Here is a 16,366-nt window from a genome sequence, read left to right on the forward strand (position 1 = left end):
TATTAGGAGATACAGTGTTGGAGTGTTGGGGTGAAAGGAGCCAGTGATTACCAAAAAAGGTAGAGAAGGTAGAGAAGATATTGAGAAAAAAAACATGTATTTTCTAGTATATTCAAGGCAGGACTATGACACCACTCAACAGAAGTGTTTCTATTTCTTAAATCTGAATTGAAATTTACATAAACTAGTAAAGGTCAGATAGTTCCATTATGTCACAATATTATGTGTCTCACACTAACAAAACAACTACATATCCATAGTGATCCACAGTGCCTCAGGCTTTGGAGCAGCTGATTGAATTGAAAGAAACAAAGACAACAGCAGTCAGCTCTTTCCGAAGCAATAAACTCCTGATCATCGAGAGAAAAATAACCTGTGCCTGATGGAAACGGAGGCAACCTGCCTGCATGTGTGTGTATTACGCTAAAATGAATGTTGTATGTGTGTCACTACAGCAGGATTCAAACCACACACTGTAAACTGGTGTAACACTCGTTTTTGGCCAGCTGATTGAAACAATATCAAACTCTCATATGTCACTGGGTGGTCTGGGCATGATGAAACGTGATGAAACAACACTGCTGGCTGTCTATTGCCATTTTGCTTTGCAATTGGTACTTTTTTATTATTTTTCCCTTGGATATCGATTTTCTTTCCTGTCTGTTGAACTTGTGGGGACAGCGAGCAGCCCTCTACTTCTTCCTGCTGCTCTGTGTCAACACTATTTCACAGAAGATGCACCCACTCACATAGAGTGCACACCCACTCCAATACAGTGAACACATGCACGTATAAAGTGCAGACACAAACACACCTCTCGTTACACACCAGGCCAATACCTCCCTTGGAAGAATTAATTAGAGAATATGTGGGGCCAGACCATGAACAGGAGAAATTCCTGAAAACTGTAAAACTGCAAAACTGTAAATTACAGTAGGCCACGTGTGGTCATGCTGTATTTTAAGGGTTTTTACTGTATGTTTGTGTGTGTTTTTTGGGGCTCTTAAGGCTGATGTGACAACACTTGTGAGCCTTGAAAAGGATGACCCTCTCTGTGCCTACAGGCACACATGCAGCTGAAACAAACTAGAAACCACAACTCAAATTATCAGCTGTCATTGACTCTTATTTGAAATGTAGCAAAAAACATGCTTCGCTTGCACCTTACCCCTGAAAAACCATTTTGCCATCTGGAGTTGCAGTTCTTTGCAGAAAATATTCTGTATATACAGCTGTATATACAGCCCATTACTGAAACAAAATAGCTGTTGTTAAGAAAACTCCAGGAGAACATTGTGGCATGTGATGAAATTGTTTAGAAAAAGATATATTCCTTCCAATGTCAAGACAAAGTTTGTCTTTGTAAAATTCATGATGGTTGAATTATTTTGGGCCCTATTTGAACTGCACTAACACAATGACAAGCACACAGTCTTGGGTGCACAGACTATGTGGGTGTCTCCCAGCAGACTTGCTATTTTGGTTCATGTAGGTGCAGCAGCAAAGTGCAAAAGGGCTGAATGAGGTGGAATAAAAATCTGAGGGTATGGTGACTAATACGTTCACTCTTAGCCGGTCACGTCACTGTTCTCATTGCTCTGAAACAGATGTTCCAGACAGCGATGCATGACAGCAACAATTTAAGTTTCCCCAGGAAATCATATTATTGTCACGACAGATCATGATCTGTGTAGGTTTTTACTTAACTTGTACAATGACGGCATGTTATATAAATAATACAAAATGTTGATGAAGCTGTTTATGTGACTGCATCACTCTATTGCTCTATATTTTATTTAGATTTTCTCACTTTAAATGGTTACATCATGCAATAAAATGTGATGCGACAACATTTTCACCATAATACATTTTATTTGAGCAGGAGTTTTTCCACATACAGTATAAAATAGTTGTGGAGAACAGATGCTGTAAAAATCACTCATACTCATTTACAGATACATGCAGAACATTAATTATTTACACATCTGCTGGCTAGAGAGTGATTTATTGAAGCAGTTTATTTACATTGTAAGTGTTATCCTGTCATTTCTGTGGATTTGCGCTGTGTATTGGGGTGGCTTTTGCTGCTAACAGATGTGGTTCTGAGGTGTCTATTCTCTACACAGTATATTTTCCCACCAAAATAGCAACAAATGACTTTGTGTTGCCTCATTTGAATGTACCACCCACCTGTTTGTCCTTCTCCCTCCACCTGTACATTGTGCACTTGGAAGCACAATGAATGCAGTAGATCTTTAAAATAGATTTTGACTCATTCATGCATCACTAAAACTACTGAGGTTGCATTAGTACATTTGAGTACTAATACAACATCGAATGTGTAGATTTTCTTTATTCTAACTTTTAATTTTAGTCTTAGCTGTGTAAATCAAAACTTTGGTTTACAAAGGTCTGACTTACTGCATGTTGTTTGTCCTTCCTTGAGTCGGGCTCTGACAGCCTTCTGACTTGACCTTGAGGACAATCACACTGAAATAATGAGACAATGCTGAAGCTTTGGGTGGCCTGCTGGGCTGCTCCCTGCTGCTGCTCAGCATGTTGCTGCCCTGTGTCCTTGTTTGTTGTTCCTTTATACGTGCACTTATGTGGATATATGCGCTTCTGTGTCAGTGTGTCAGCATGGGTGTGAAAAAGTGGCGTACAGTAAATGTCTTTTACATGCCAGCAATTGGTGTGCTTATTAGTGCATGAATGACAAAATGTGAACTTCAACAAAATCTAAAATAGTAACTCTGTGTGTGTGTGTGTGTGTGTGTGTGTGTGTGTGTGTGTGTGTGTGTGTGTGTGTGTGTGTGTTTATTTGGTTTGCATATACATGTGGAGGCATTTGCATGAGTCTACGGAGGGTGTTTATATTTGTATTCACAACCTGAGGGTTGGAAAATGACCTGTCTCCTGTGATTATATTCTGGATAACCAGAAGTGACGTGGTAATTGTGAAATCTATTTAAAAGAATTGTAGCCTGTCTCTCTCTCTCTCTTTCCCACTCTCTCTCTTTATTTCTCCCGCCATGCTTCTCTGTGTTTTCAGGTCATTACTACATCTTCCTTTTTTACACCTCCTTGTCACCGTCTTATCCCTTACGGCTGTGTTTCTCGCTTTGTTAACATTCTATTTTCTCTATTTTCACCTGTTTGCTCATTTCTCCCTTTTTTCTTTGCCCCTTGCAGTTTCACATGTCTTGTTTCATGTGCCACAGTTTTCTTTTTTCTGTTTCTTTTTTTATCTCTGGTTAAGTGTCTTTATACAAAAACCCAGCATCCTGTGATGTTGCTAAGATCAGTAACACAGAGTGGCACACTTTAGCCTGCCAACAGTGATGGATATTTTCTGCACACCCTATAATCCACTTTCCACATGTTGACATTTTGTTTTCTCTTTTTACTCAGTGCTTTCTCTTCTGCTTCCACACACAGTGGCGTCCATTCCTCCCTGGTCTGAAATATGAAGTGATAGACTCAGCTTATATCTCCATGTACACAGGTAAGAACCAGTCTGCCCTGCTGATGCATTGCTTGGAATGCTTTTCTGCCATCTTGTCTTGGAAATACAACCAATTTCATGTTGAATTTTGAAACATTAAAAGTGTTTGGATATTCCTTTCTATGATGCGCATGGGACTCTTTAATGAGAAAAAAATATTGTCTTTTTGTTTGGCTGAATGCTTGCCAAATAGACAAAGCAGATGATGCTATAAAAACAGCTTCAATAGTCTAGTCTGGTATTGATCGGCAGTTTAATGTCACAGCATCAGCCATTTTAAACCAAGATGTGTTTCTGTCTTGTCAAACTAACATTTGTTAAAGTCTTGATAAAGACTTTAAATCAACATTTTGTTGATACTGAATCTAATAGATGCTCCTACCCTCTCTGGGTCTCTACACTTTCTCATTGTGGAGCATATTTGATATTCGTTCCTATCTGACAAAGCAAACGCATTTGTTCACTTCTCCTCTTTGCTGTTTTGTTTAATCAGGTCTTTGATTGGCTTTCAGTTAACTGCGTATCTTCAGCTGATAATTTCTCAGTTCGATGCATTGATCTTAAGGCCAAACTACAACCCTCAATAGCTCGTCTTTCACAGAATTGTAGCCATCCATACACATTTTGAATTTAGAGTGCATGATTGCTGGTGCTTGCAAATGATGCTTCAGGAGTCTGTTAGTAACCCTTGGGCATGTTTTATGCTTACACAAGTAATGTAGGGCAGACTGGGCTCTCTCCCAGAGAGGGGGAACCCACAAGCTGCTGGGCAGGGATGAAATGCCTTACTGCCACAGTGGTAGTCCTAGAAACTGAACTGAAGAGGAAAGCTGGATCTAACGTAGCTATGAAACACTGCGAGCAAACCTTGTTAGCCTGTTAGGTAAAGCTGAATGGGAGCAAGTGCAGTTTTGCCTTAATGCAATCGGAGCCACTTGGAAAAAAATATCTTTATTTGAGAAAGGGATGTAAAAAAAAAGATCCTGTCATCTTAACACCAGATTTCCACATTTGGAGACCACCTTGACAGTAGCATGGCTCAGTGGTTAAGTGAAAATCCAAAAGTCAGGACAGCAGAGGATGTTAAAGGATCTTCACTGGGAAAAATGTGAGCTCAGATTGGTTTGTCCTTTGGCAGGTTTTATAGTAATGGAGCTTCTGTGATTGGTCATAGAAAACCCAAAATAAGCACTAAATAATTCATATATTTTAGTTTGGCATTTGGCATTTTCAGAATTTGGTTTCTCATCCAAATTACTTTTCTCAACATTCATCGTTGTGGTCAATACAGTTTGACTGTGTGCTTTTGTTTTTGACAAATTAAATGATCCTTTATTATATCAGTATAATAGGTCATACTGCATTACATAATATTTGGAAGATGGTTCATTATTGCTACAGTCTAATTTCTCATGAGTTTAAGCATCTTTTAATTGGAGTTATAACACTTTCTTGTTAGACTCAGTGAAACTACACGTAAAAGCGCTGTTAATGAATTTACACATCACAAACACATGCATGTATTCTTTTACAACAGACATGAACCAGCAGTTAAATTAACACAAAACAATAAACAGTAGCTGTGTTTATATAATATTACCATGTGGATGAGTTACTTTTCACAGTACAGAAATAAATGCTGTATTATTTATGATACCCCATCTGCATCATGCGCATAACATGATGCAATTGGAATCAAAAGAAAGGGAAAGTGTTCAGTTCTGTTTTTTCCGAGTGGGGGGACCAGAATAATTTTTTAAAAAATGGCTTCATCTGGGTGACATGTGAACACAAACATGCACACACACAGGTTCCTGCACCAACATGCACCAACCTCTGGAGGATAAAAATCATGCTGACCACTCTGTTAATTATGAAGCATTTCTCCCATCAGGCCTTGCTCCTGACATGCCATTAATCACACATGCTCTCTCCCCGTTCTCTGTTATCGATTGGTATAATTATGACCCTGCTCTGTTCTGGTTTTGTTTTGTTTTGTTTTTTATTCTCTCACTTCACCTTTTTTCCCTGCTCCCCTCATTCCCATTTTCTTTCTGGACTTCCTTCCGCTCTGCGTCTCTTTTGTCTTTTTGTCTTCTCAAATTCCGATTTCTGTGCATAATATTTTCCTTGTAACAGCTAACATTAAATGTGTCCATGTGATAATGTGACAATCAAAGCAATGAATGAATGAAATAATCATTCTACTGTATGTCTTTGCCTCTTCTACACAATCCCTGACACACTCTATGTCTCCCTGCCTCTGCATTTTCCAGATGAGTCTAATCTGAAGATGAACAGTGTGGACCATATCCCTCAAACCTTGGCCAGTCACATCCGTCTCCCAGTGGAATCTCAGCCCCAGGGTCTGGAAGAAGGCAGCATTAGGCAGCACGGGGCGGATATGCTGAAGCCAGACCCCAGGGACACCTTCTACAGCAGTAAATTTTCCAGTCATCATTTTAGGCAGTCCCCTTTTTCTGTCCTCATCCTGTTTTTCTGAATTGTCATGTTCTGTGACTGACAGATTGACTGACTGGTTCCTAGTCTGTTTGGCTGTCAGTTGAGCTGAATTCATTTCATCTGACTTATCTGTTTCCTATTTTTGTGTTTTACTCCTTGTTTATGTCATTTTCCTGATCATCTTACAGCTTTCTGTCTCTTTAAGTATGTTAATATGAGAATTTCATATACACATTTCTTTGTTAATGATCTCAAATATATATATATTTTTCTCTCTGTCTCTCTTCTCAGCACCTATGATTGACCCGTCCCACCTGGAAAACGTTCTTCCAGCTTGTCTCTACTCTCCAACCTATGTAGTCAAAGATTTTCCAATCGCTAGATACCAGGGCCTGCAGTTTGTAAGTCACCTTCACATCACCTTCCTTCTGGGTCATTAAAAAACCTGGCACTCAAATCTTGATGTTTTTATAATGATGTTTTGTCTGTGTCTGTTTGTGTGAGACAGCATGTGTTTTAAATCGCAGTTAGAGCTAAAATGATCCCTATGGGCTCATCCTAAGTGCACTCAATTATGGCAGTAGTCTTTTATCCTGCTATAAAATAGTCCCTTACTTAGTCAGTGTAATATTCACATCAGCTGGTCAGACAACAAAGGAGCAGAGAAGCTAAGTCCACGTTGGTTTGCACATTATGAGTGCATCCCTTCTTTTTTATCAAAACACATAAGGGAAGCAAATGCCACCTACTGTTGAGCGCTGCTCCCCTCTTTAGGACAACATGTATTACTGCAGCAGCTCCAGAGACAAGCAATGAGCTAGCAGTGAGAGCTCTTTAAAAAACAGAGCAAATCTGTTTTCATTTTGACATTTAAATAAATGGCTGATTTTAATGAAACACTGGTGTTATTCTATTCCTAATATATTAAAGCTAAATGAGAATGAACTTTTTTATCATCCTTTATGCTTTCTGGGCTGATTTCATTTTGGATTGACATTGTACTTTTCTTCAGGTCTATCTGTCTTTTGTCTACCCCAATGACTTCACACGTCTCACCCACATGGAGCGAGAGAATAAGTGTTTCTACAGAGAGTCCCCTATCTACTTGGAGAAGTGAGGACGTTATTGCTTTTATCTCTTACTACAGAGCAAAGGGCCCATTTGTCACTGTCTTGTATATATGATTATGCAGAATAACTGTTCAAGTCATTGTGAATTTTGGTGACAGTGATTCATGCAGCCTTTTACTCTTTAAGTTTATTATGCTGTGAGGCACATTGAAACTTCAACCTCCTGTTAATTCTCATGGCTCTGTGTGTGTGTGTTGCCTCATGCTCTGGCTTCCAGGTTTGGGTTCTACAAATATATGAAGATGGATGAGGAGGAAGATGACAGGCCGTTCTTCTTCCCCAACCCAGATGGTAACTAATAATGAACAAACACACTCCTGCATGCACACAGACACATGTATATACAAAAATTTACACCCAGTCGACTTTGTGTTTGTCGTCAGATTTCCTAGAGGAAGAGGAGGTAGTAGAAGCAGATGATGAGGCAGAGATCGTTGGTACGCAGTCGCCCAGGACCTTTCATCCAAGCCAGACCAGCCACACCTCCAACGCCTCCCACCAGCACTCGAAGCCAGGACCCACACCAGCTGACAGAGGAGGGGAGGAGGAGGACACCGATGTAGAGGAGGAGGAGGGGGCAGCCGTCAGGAATGTACACCAGAGAGAAAGGAGACACTTCCCTCGCAGAAATGAGCAGATGGGTAGGGATCTGGACAGAGAATGGGGACGAGATCATACAAGAGGAAACATGAATCAGGGCGGCAGGAAGGGACTTGAAGACCATCCACCCAGAATACTTGAGTCAGATATCGACAGTGTGGTCCAGGGTCGCTCCTTGACCTGGATTCACACTGGTCCGGCAGAGCTAGGTCCTGTCAAGAAAGGAGGAAGAGAAAAAGGAGCTGAGGTGCTGCCTAAATTGAGCAAGTCTTCGCTCCTTTTCCCCCAAAAGTCTTCCCTCTCTGCCCTTGCCAACCGTGCCAAACAGATCCTCAGCAATTCTGCCCATAGCAACAACCCATACAACAACAACAAGCTGGCTGGAAACAAGAAAGAGAAGAAGGAGAAGAACAAGATCTACATCACCAGACCTCGGCCTATTAAGGAGAAGGAGAAGGAGAAGGAGTGGGAGAGGGAGCAGCGTCGAGAGAGGAGGGAGGAGAGGGCTTCTCGCCACCCTAGAGAAGTCTTCCCAGGAGTCTTTTTGTATCAGACTGGGAAGACTACAAGGTTGGTTAACCTGGGTGCCAAAGGACATGCTGGCGGAGGGGTAACTGGAGATAGGACCTTTGTTAGTGCCCCTCAGCTCTGGCCCAACCCTCCCACAAAAGCAGGTAAGATATCACCATACAATGGGAGCATCAATATACAGAATGAAAGTGTACAGAGGTCTGCCAGGAGGGCAGCAGTAGCAAAACAACCAGAGAAAAGCAGGAGGAAAGGGGAGCGTCGGGACTTAAAGTCTGCTGTCCCAGCTGATCTACCTGGAAAAGGACTGCTGACCCCACTAGCTCATCAGACAGACCCCCCTCCATCTCCAGTTACCCCACAAAGGTTAAACTCTACAGAAAACACTCTCCAAGGTCAATCACGGGTCACCTCTTACCTCAGAACCTCAGAGATCACAGAGTCCCAGCAGCAGCCAGACACTGATGCCAATGCTGCAGAGCTCGACCATGATCCAAACCGCTCCAATCCTGACCCCGATCCTGAGCCAGAACCAGAGGAGGGTGAGATGTCGGACTACAGCTATGAGGAGATCGAGGCTCGGCCAGGTTGGGCAGAGGAGAGCATCAACTGGCAGAGGACCTTCTCGGTCAACCCAATGGACTTTGAGCTTCTGCGCTCTGACTGGAATGACCTGCGCTGCAATGTGTCTGGTAACCTCCAGCTGGCAGAGAGTGAGGTGGTGGACGTGTTAGCGCAGTACATGGAGAAACTCAACGAACGCAATGGAGGGTAAGGATGAAGGAGACAGAGTGGAGTAATGTGATACAACAAGGGCTTATGGTTCCCTGCAACCTTATGTTACTTATGTTAACCATTATGTAAAACAAAGAGTAATTGAACTGAGAATGTATTGGTCATGCCCTGGTGCTTTGACTTCATGTTAGCAGAACTCTATGTGCTCATTACCATTTCATTACAAATCCTCATATTATTTGTGTCAAGTCGCATGGCCCTAGCCATTAACTTTCCTTCGCTTTTATTTTTGTCCATCCATCCTGGTTTTACAGCACCACAGATAATGAAGAGCAACATTTTTGAAGTGGTAAAACAATAATTAATTAAATATGTGAGAATTATATAAGAAATGGTGTTTAATGTGTGCAGCTTTCCCCTTTTTTCATACTAAATTGCAGAGCATGTGCAATCTGTCTGTGTTTTCCTTTCTCTGTTGGTGCCCCAGTATCTACACTCTGCTGCGAATCATCAACGTTGAGAAGCGGCGAGACTCTGCGAGAGGGAACCGTTACCTGGTGGAGCTGGAGCTAATGGAGAGAGGCCGTAGCGTGGTGCGTCTGTCGGAATACATCTACCTGCTGCTCCACCGTGGCAGGCAAGGAGAGGAAAGTCTAGAGAACACCGACTCTGCCCCAGCCTCGGCACCGGCTTCGGCCCCCTCCGCTGCCACGTCCAGCCTCACCACCCAGACACCACCTCCCTCTACCAGATCCCCCTCCCGGCTCGGAGCAACCCCATGGAGCACTGCCTATGCCAAGCCACTGCTCTGCCAACCAGTAATGCTGCAGTGGAGGAGAGATGTCATGGTGCATTTTGTGGTGCCAGGTCAGTTAGAGTTGTTTAATTGAGTAATCTGTGTAGCAACATTTGTTAAACAAATATTGTTTGTGCATTGTTTTCTCCTCATCCAGAGAAATTGAATATGTGCAACAAATTTACATATAATTTACAATAAAAAAGTTCAGAAAAGTCGTTCGTTTCTATCTATGTTGCCTTTGTTCTTATTGCCCCACAGTGAAGAACCAGGCTCGCTGGGTTCAGCAGTTTATCTCTGACATGGAGAACCTTCATCGTCAGACAAAGGATGACTATTTCAGCATCATCATTGTCGACTTTGAGAGTGAAGACATGGATGTAGAGCAAGCGCTTAGAGAGAGCGGTGTTCCAAGGTGTGTGTGGCACAATCAGTAAGATCTAATACATTTCACACTGTTTTAAGGCTTCAGTTTGATTTGTATGAATACTTGTGTTTTGACAGATATGAGTATCTTCGTAGAGAAGGGAACTTTGAGCGCTCAGCAGGACTGCAGATCGGCGTGGACACTATTGAGGTTAGAGAAACAAACTTATAGGTGAGCTGGCAGGAAAAGCCACTCACTGAAGGTCAACCATTCACACTCCACTCAGACCATATGACCTTTACTGACTGATGGACAGACAGAAAGAACACCTCTGCATAGTGAATACATCATTGCTAGTCTATTCTGTCACGGGTGTGGATCTTGCCCTTATCTTCAAGGCTTCTTCCCTGCTCCCTGTGGCCCTCTCCCACAGAGCTCAGCTGTGGATGACAGGGAATGTCTTAGACAGTTAGCTGCATTTCCACTGTCATATGTATGCCATAGCTGTCACATCCACTCCCTTTCATTGGTTGTTTTGTGTGCCCTCATGCCTCTTTCTGGCTGTCTCTCTATCACGCACGCAGACACACCCACCCACAGGGGCGTGGACCAGCTAGGAATTTGGACAGACGTTGATCCGTCAGTTGAGTGTCAGTGCTGTCACAGTGGGATGGCAGGGCTGTCACTCATGTCTGAATGACCTCTGGGCTCTCAGAGTAAGAGACAAGTTGCTGATACTGAGCGTAGTCTTCTCCACTCTCTTTAATCCTAAAATCCCCTATTAGACGTGAACATGCCCCTGCATACACACAAATTTGCACCAGCTCACACACAGCTGTCACACAGACTCATTCACAGACTTTTCTTTTTCCCAGATACGGGATAGAATTATGGACTCTTTAGAGTAAATGAATGAGTATATTGCTGTTTGTCCGACCTCTTGCAGGATAGTCACAGCATCGTGTTTCTATGTGATCTGCACATCCATTTCCCTCTCAACATCTTGGAAAGCATCAGGAAGCACTGTGTGGAGGGACGCCTTGCTTTTGCACCCATTGTCATGAGACTCAGCTGTGGCAGTTCACCACAGGAGCCTGATGGTAACACACAAATAAACACAAACACACTGCAGGCACACAGTCACATGTCTGTGCTCATACAGGAATAACCACACTCAAAGAGTAGTATAGTTTGTCTAATCACTCAGACTCCTTCCCCAGTTACAGACAGCTACTTTGAATTCAAAATACAGGTTTTTCATTTTACATGCATAACAAACACACTAGCATCAAGACTTATCATCCTCAGTGATGATGCAACAGCATGCAATTGACTCAGTTCTTTTTAACATTGTTTTTGCTCTTTGCAGGTTATTGGGAGGTAAATGGCTTTGGACTCTTTGGAATCTACAAGTCTGATTTTGATAAGATTGGAGGGATGAACACAGAGGAATTCAAAGACCGCTGGGGTGGAGAGGACTGGGAGCTGCTGGACAGGTAACCCAAAATCAAACCAATACAGTTACCCTGCAGCAAATGTTGTTAGAAGCTATTAGAAGATATTGATATTAAAAGAAAAGATATTAGAAGATATTTACTCAACTCAGTGATAATGCATGATGATTACTGCAGACTCCCTAATGTTTACTGAGGCTGTCAGTGTCTTAGAGGTTCATTCAGTGCGGGACTTCCTGTCCTTTAAAATTTCATCTTTTACCACCACAAACAGTGACAGCTGTCATCAGAACTGTTGCTTCCACCCCGAAAAATAACAAGAGTGAATTGAGTATAATTTTTGCTACCTTCCCTCCCTCTAGGGTGCTGCAGAATGGTTTGGAAGTAGAGCGATTACGTTTAAGGAACTTTTTTCACTACTACCACTCCAAACGAGGTATGTGGAATGCCCAAAACAAGAAAACTCCTAAGGGATAGCGCTCCCAGATGGTCGGAAGAGAGGATCCTAAAGCCTACCTGCAGATCCACTGTGAGAGAGAGACCTGTAGGGGCTCGCTCACTGCCTGAACTCTGCCTTTTCTTAAACAGGCTCCTTCCCGGGCACACCTCTGTTTCACCATCAGCCCCTCTTGTATGCTTGCCTGTATGAAGAAATGGAGTCCACATCTGAACTCTGTAAGCAAGCTGCTTACCCAGACAGACAGACCTGAGTCATCACTTTGCCTCACTGACTGAACTGCTGTACAGAGAGAAGAGAGGTACTTTTGTTCTCCTTCTCTCCATCCTTTTTTTGGTGCAATGTTTTCAGATGGACTGTTTTCTGACAGCTGTTTTTGTGTGGTTGTGTAGGTGTGTATGAGTATGTGTGTGGGTATATATATATATATATATATATATATATATATATATATATATATATAAGTGTGTGTGTGTGTTGCCGCTTATGATGACAGGAAGCACCTTTTTCTAACAAGGAGATGTGAAGACAACCTAAGACCCTTTTTTCTAACACGCTCTCGTGTGGGAGCCTAATAGAATGTGTGTCAACATGTTATAGATAGATTCAGACATGGTGGCGTAGCTCAAGTAGAGAAACTGTTATTGGTAAACACTATTTCTAAATACATCAATTACTACCTATTGGATATCATTAATCAGTATGATCAAGGTGCTGAGGTTTTCCTGATATCTGATATTGTGATTCAAAGTTTTCTAATCAGAAGAAGCCCTTTTCCAAATAGATACTGACAGATGTATCAGTTTGACATCTCTTTTTGGTCATCTCATTTTGAAATACTTTCATCTTCAACTAATTTGAGTGTTTGAAACATTATGATGTATGGCCCTGCTGCTGTGTTTTAATATCAGTTTTACATATTACACCCACAATATTGGTCATATTGGTTATGGCCTTATTTATTTTCATTTAGTTTCATTAACTGAAGTTGGTTCTGCCGTTAGTTATTTTAAAAAGAGTATTGATGCACTAATATTTGGGGTGCTATTTTGTGTTATACAACACTGAATTTGTGAACCGTTTACACCTTTAAACTCCTTTCTCCTACGTCTCCTCCTCATTATCAACTGGAACATAAAACTAACAGGAGGAGAGCTGTGTGCTACAACAGCTTTCTGACATTTGATTTAACTGTGTCACATCGCTGTTTTAAGTGTTTTCTGAGCTGGGTACTGCATTGCAAATACTGGATTTGGGGTATTAAAACTTTTATCTCTCATATTAAAATCCCACAGAGACAGAGAGTGATTAGCTGTCAAAAACACACTAATTTTAAGCTTGTGTAAATTCCAGCAGGAGAGAGACCAGTTCATCAGATACAAGATGCAAGGCATGGCCGTTTCACAAATGTGTGCCTTTATCAGGGTTTGGCTGCAGGCAGTTTTTAAACTACCATCATGGCAGTATGGGGCAGACATTTAACATTATTTATCAACTGGCTATAATGTCACTGTAAATTCAGATACCCTGTAAAAGAAAGAAATATGGTTCTCTTAAATGCATTATAGACACAGACACAGTGTTTTTGTTATATTACCCTCAAAGCCAGTTTCCCCATTTGTGACATAGACAAAGATGAAACAGATGACTACTGACAGGGAACAGGAGGTGGGATGGAGACTCACTGGCAGCTGCAGACCAGTAGGATCCCACCTGCTCCCATTAGTTTGGCTGTAGGCCAGGTTCCTAATGCCTCTGTTTATGCAAATGGGACTTATTGTGACGGGAAGTGGCTGGAGGGCTTAAGAGTGGACATATATATATATATATATGGATGAGAGGTATTGATCTGTTATTGACTATGTGATTGTCAAAACGCCTCCAAGATGCTTTCTATGCCTCTACAGGAAACGGTCTATACTGTACGTCATTTAATGCTGACATGGGACTATTTAAAGAACAAAAGAAACACATTAAATATAAGACTATATATATAAGAACCATAAAAATTTAAAATAGGAATATACATTCCAAGGTAATTTCTGTGAAATTGTTTTGTAGAGAAAAGGTTTTAAGAATGTACTGTACTTTTATTTTGTTTGTTGTTTTTTTTTTTTTTGCAAATAAAATTTTATGCATACATTCACATCATTTTTCAAATTTCTTTTTATTTGTAAACTTTTATTAGTGTGATTGCTGAAAGTAATATCAACTACAACTATAGATAAAAACATCCTTCACTATCTGACCACACAGTGGTGCTCTACCCACACGGACACACGTACTGTACCAACACAGAACTAGGGGCTGACAGGCTTGAAAAAAAATAAAAATGAAAAAAATAAATCTTAATTTGCTTCAGGGGATGAGTTGATTCGGAGTAGGCAAAGAGACACTGTACTGACATTAAAAATATTGTTAGATTTAAAAATCCCCCTCCCACATGTACATCCATTTCCATGGTGCCTTGGATCACTTCCTTTATGCAATTGAGCTGGTCTTCACCACATATAAGTAGCTCATTATGCTCATATCAGCTACATGACATGAGAAAACCTTTTGGTCAGAGCATCAGTTTTCATCAAGTTCAGATGATTATTAAAACATTTCTAAAACTGTGTAACATAAAAGAAGTGAATGACTCTAAACCTCCTCTGTCAAACCTGTGTCTTGAGCCATTTTAGTATTATATAATATAGTATTCATTCAGAAACCTGAAGTACATTTTGTCAAGATCTAAACAGGCTTGAATGGACTTGTATTACTAGCTACAGATTAAGGGTAAATATAATACCTTGTTAAAACCCTCTGCAGACCTCGGCTTTTACTGAGACTGACATCACTATTCAGTTGGCCATTATGAATTAAGCTAATCTAATATTACAACCATTGTTTCATGACCAATGCAGAGAAAGAAAGCAAACATTGTAAAACTAATGTGTTGAACTCCAACAGAGCTGACATGTTTTCAGACCACACTAAATAATTTGCAGAGTTTTTTGTTTTGTTTTGTTGCTCTCCTCTGTGTCACTGTGCTGTGGGTCGTGGGCTGGCTTGATCTCTGCCCTGAGCATGTACGCACAGAAAGAGACAGTGGGGTACAGCCTGTCCACAACACAGCTACATGAGGTCTGGATGAGGCAAACACAAACCCATGGTGATCTCATTTAGAGCTAGCTTTGACTAACAAAACAAAACTAGTGATGTTTACTGGACTGAATGGTTGGACTCCCTTTTTAGTTTTCCTGACTAATTCATAAACTTTGATGTGTATGTGTGGTTTCAAGTCACACTTCAAGTCCAGACAACATACTGTATGTTCCCTAACTTAAAGATTTGTATATGAGCAGGAAAACATTCATTACAGCCACTTTTACCTTATGTTGCACTGTAAAAGGTGGGGAGAGTATGTGATCTGTCGAAAATGCACTATGTAATAGTATTGGACTCTGTCCTAGTGGAGACACACCCTACCTGTCTGTGATGAGAAGCAGGTAGGCACTGGCCTCCTCACCACGTTTGGCTTATTTCACATCATGCATGTTAAACCACTAGTTTCATAAGCACAACTTTGTTTTTAAAAGTATGAGCTACCACTTTTTTGACCTTATTTCTGCCTGACTAGTATTGAATAGGGGCAAAGTAAAAGATTGGGTTCAAACCATGGAAGTATATTATTAAAACAAGTTTTAGGTGATAAAGAAAGGAAAGAGTGAAGAAAGAGATATTTTATATGTCCTATATGCAGGTTGTTACAACACTTCAGTCTTCCTTGCAATCCCAAATAGGCTTTTAAAATAAGCTTTCAGTGAAAACAACGTGCTTCATCAAGTTAAAGTAAATACTACTCCACCTCTTAGACAATTACCAGGGGATTTACAGGTTCAGTGTCTGTTACAGGCTGCAGGTGAGAGATTAACTAATGTGTATAAAGAAGGCCATCAGTCTCCCTGAGTCAACATGATGAGATAACTAGAGTCTGCATTTTGGCTCTACATAACATGCAGCCAGGGTTTATTCTGATTTGCATTAGTGAGTGGAACACATCAATAGTTAAATAATGAGGAATATAATAATAACCATAAAGATTGTGAACAATGGTGTAAATACGTTTGAAGTAAATATGTGAACTACCTCGAGCATGAAAGCAAATGCAGCCTTAAGGAGGCCACAAGTGTTAAGGGAATTAGTTTGACGCTTATTTCAGCCTAAACAAAGTTTACTTCTTTTCCCAAACTCAGAAAGGAGTCGGTCTTGATTGGTTGGCGAAAAGTCGGCCCTCTCCTGATTGGTGCTCCGGCTGCTTCCGTGCTGTCATTCATCTGCAGAGC

The 16,366-nt window shown here is 41.1% G+C and overlaps 1 protein-coding gene across 1 annotated transcript in view; it reads left to right on the forward strand.

Moving 5' to 3' along the window:
• Positions 1-12,389, forward strand: part of b4galnt4a (beta-1,4-N-acetyl-galactosaminyl transferase 4a) — a 130,341-nt gene extending 117,952 nt beyond the window's left edge. Inside the window, exons 9-20 of the mRNA XM_026310793.1 lie at positions 3,439-3,505; positions 5,782-5,946; positions 6,260-6,369; positions 6,981-7,081; positions 7,316-7,389; positions 7,482-8,997; positions 9,449-9,828; positions 10,019-10,172; positions 10,262-10,334; positions 11,071-11,224; positions 11,494-11,620; positions 11,941-12,389. Of these exons, the coding sequence (XP_026166578.1) occupies positions 3,439-3,505; positions 5,782-5,946; positions 6,260-6,369; positions 6,981-7,081; positions 7,316-7,389; positions 7,482-8,997; positions 9,449-9,828; positions 10,019-10,172; positions 10,262-10,334; positions 11,071-11,224; positions 11,494-11,620; positions 11,941-12,055 (3,036 nt within the window). The 3' untranslated portion in view covers positions 12,056-12,389. The remainder of the gene's footprint in view (positions 1-3,438; positions 3,506-5,781; positions 5,947-6,259; positions 6,370-6,980; positions 7,082-7,315; positions 7,390-7,481; positions 8,998-9,448; positions 9,829-10,018; positions 10,173-10,261; positions 10,335-11,070; positions 11,225-11,493; positions 11,621-11,940) is intronic.
• Positions 12,390-16,366: the final 3,977 nt, after the last annotated feature.

The sequence above is a fragment of the Mastacembelus armatus genome, chromosome 6 (genome assembly GCF_900324485.2).
Source record: "Mastacembelus armatus chromosome 6, fMasArm1.2, whole genome shotgun sequence".
Lineage (NCBI taxonomy): Eukaryota > Metazoa > Chordata > Actinopteri > Synbranchiformes > Mastacembelidae > Mastacembelus > Mastacembelus armatus.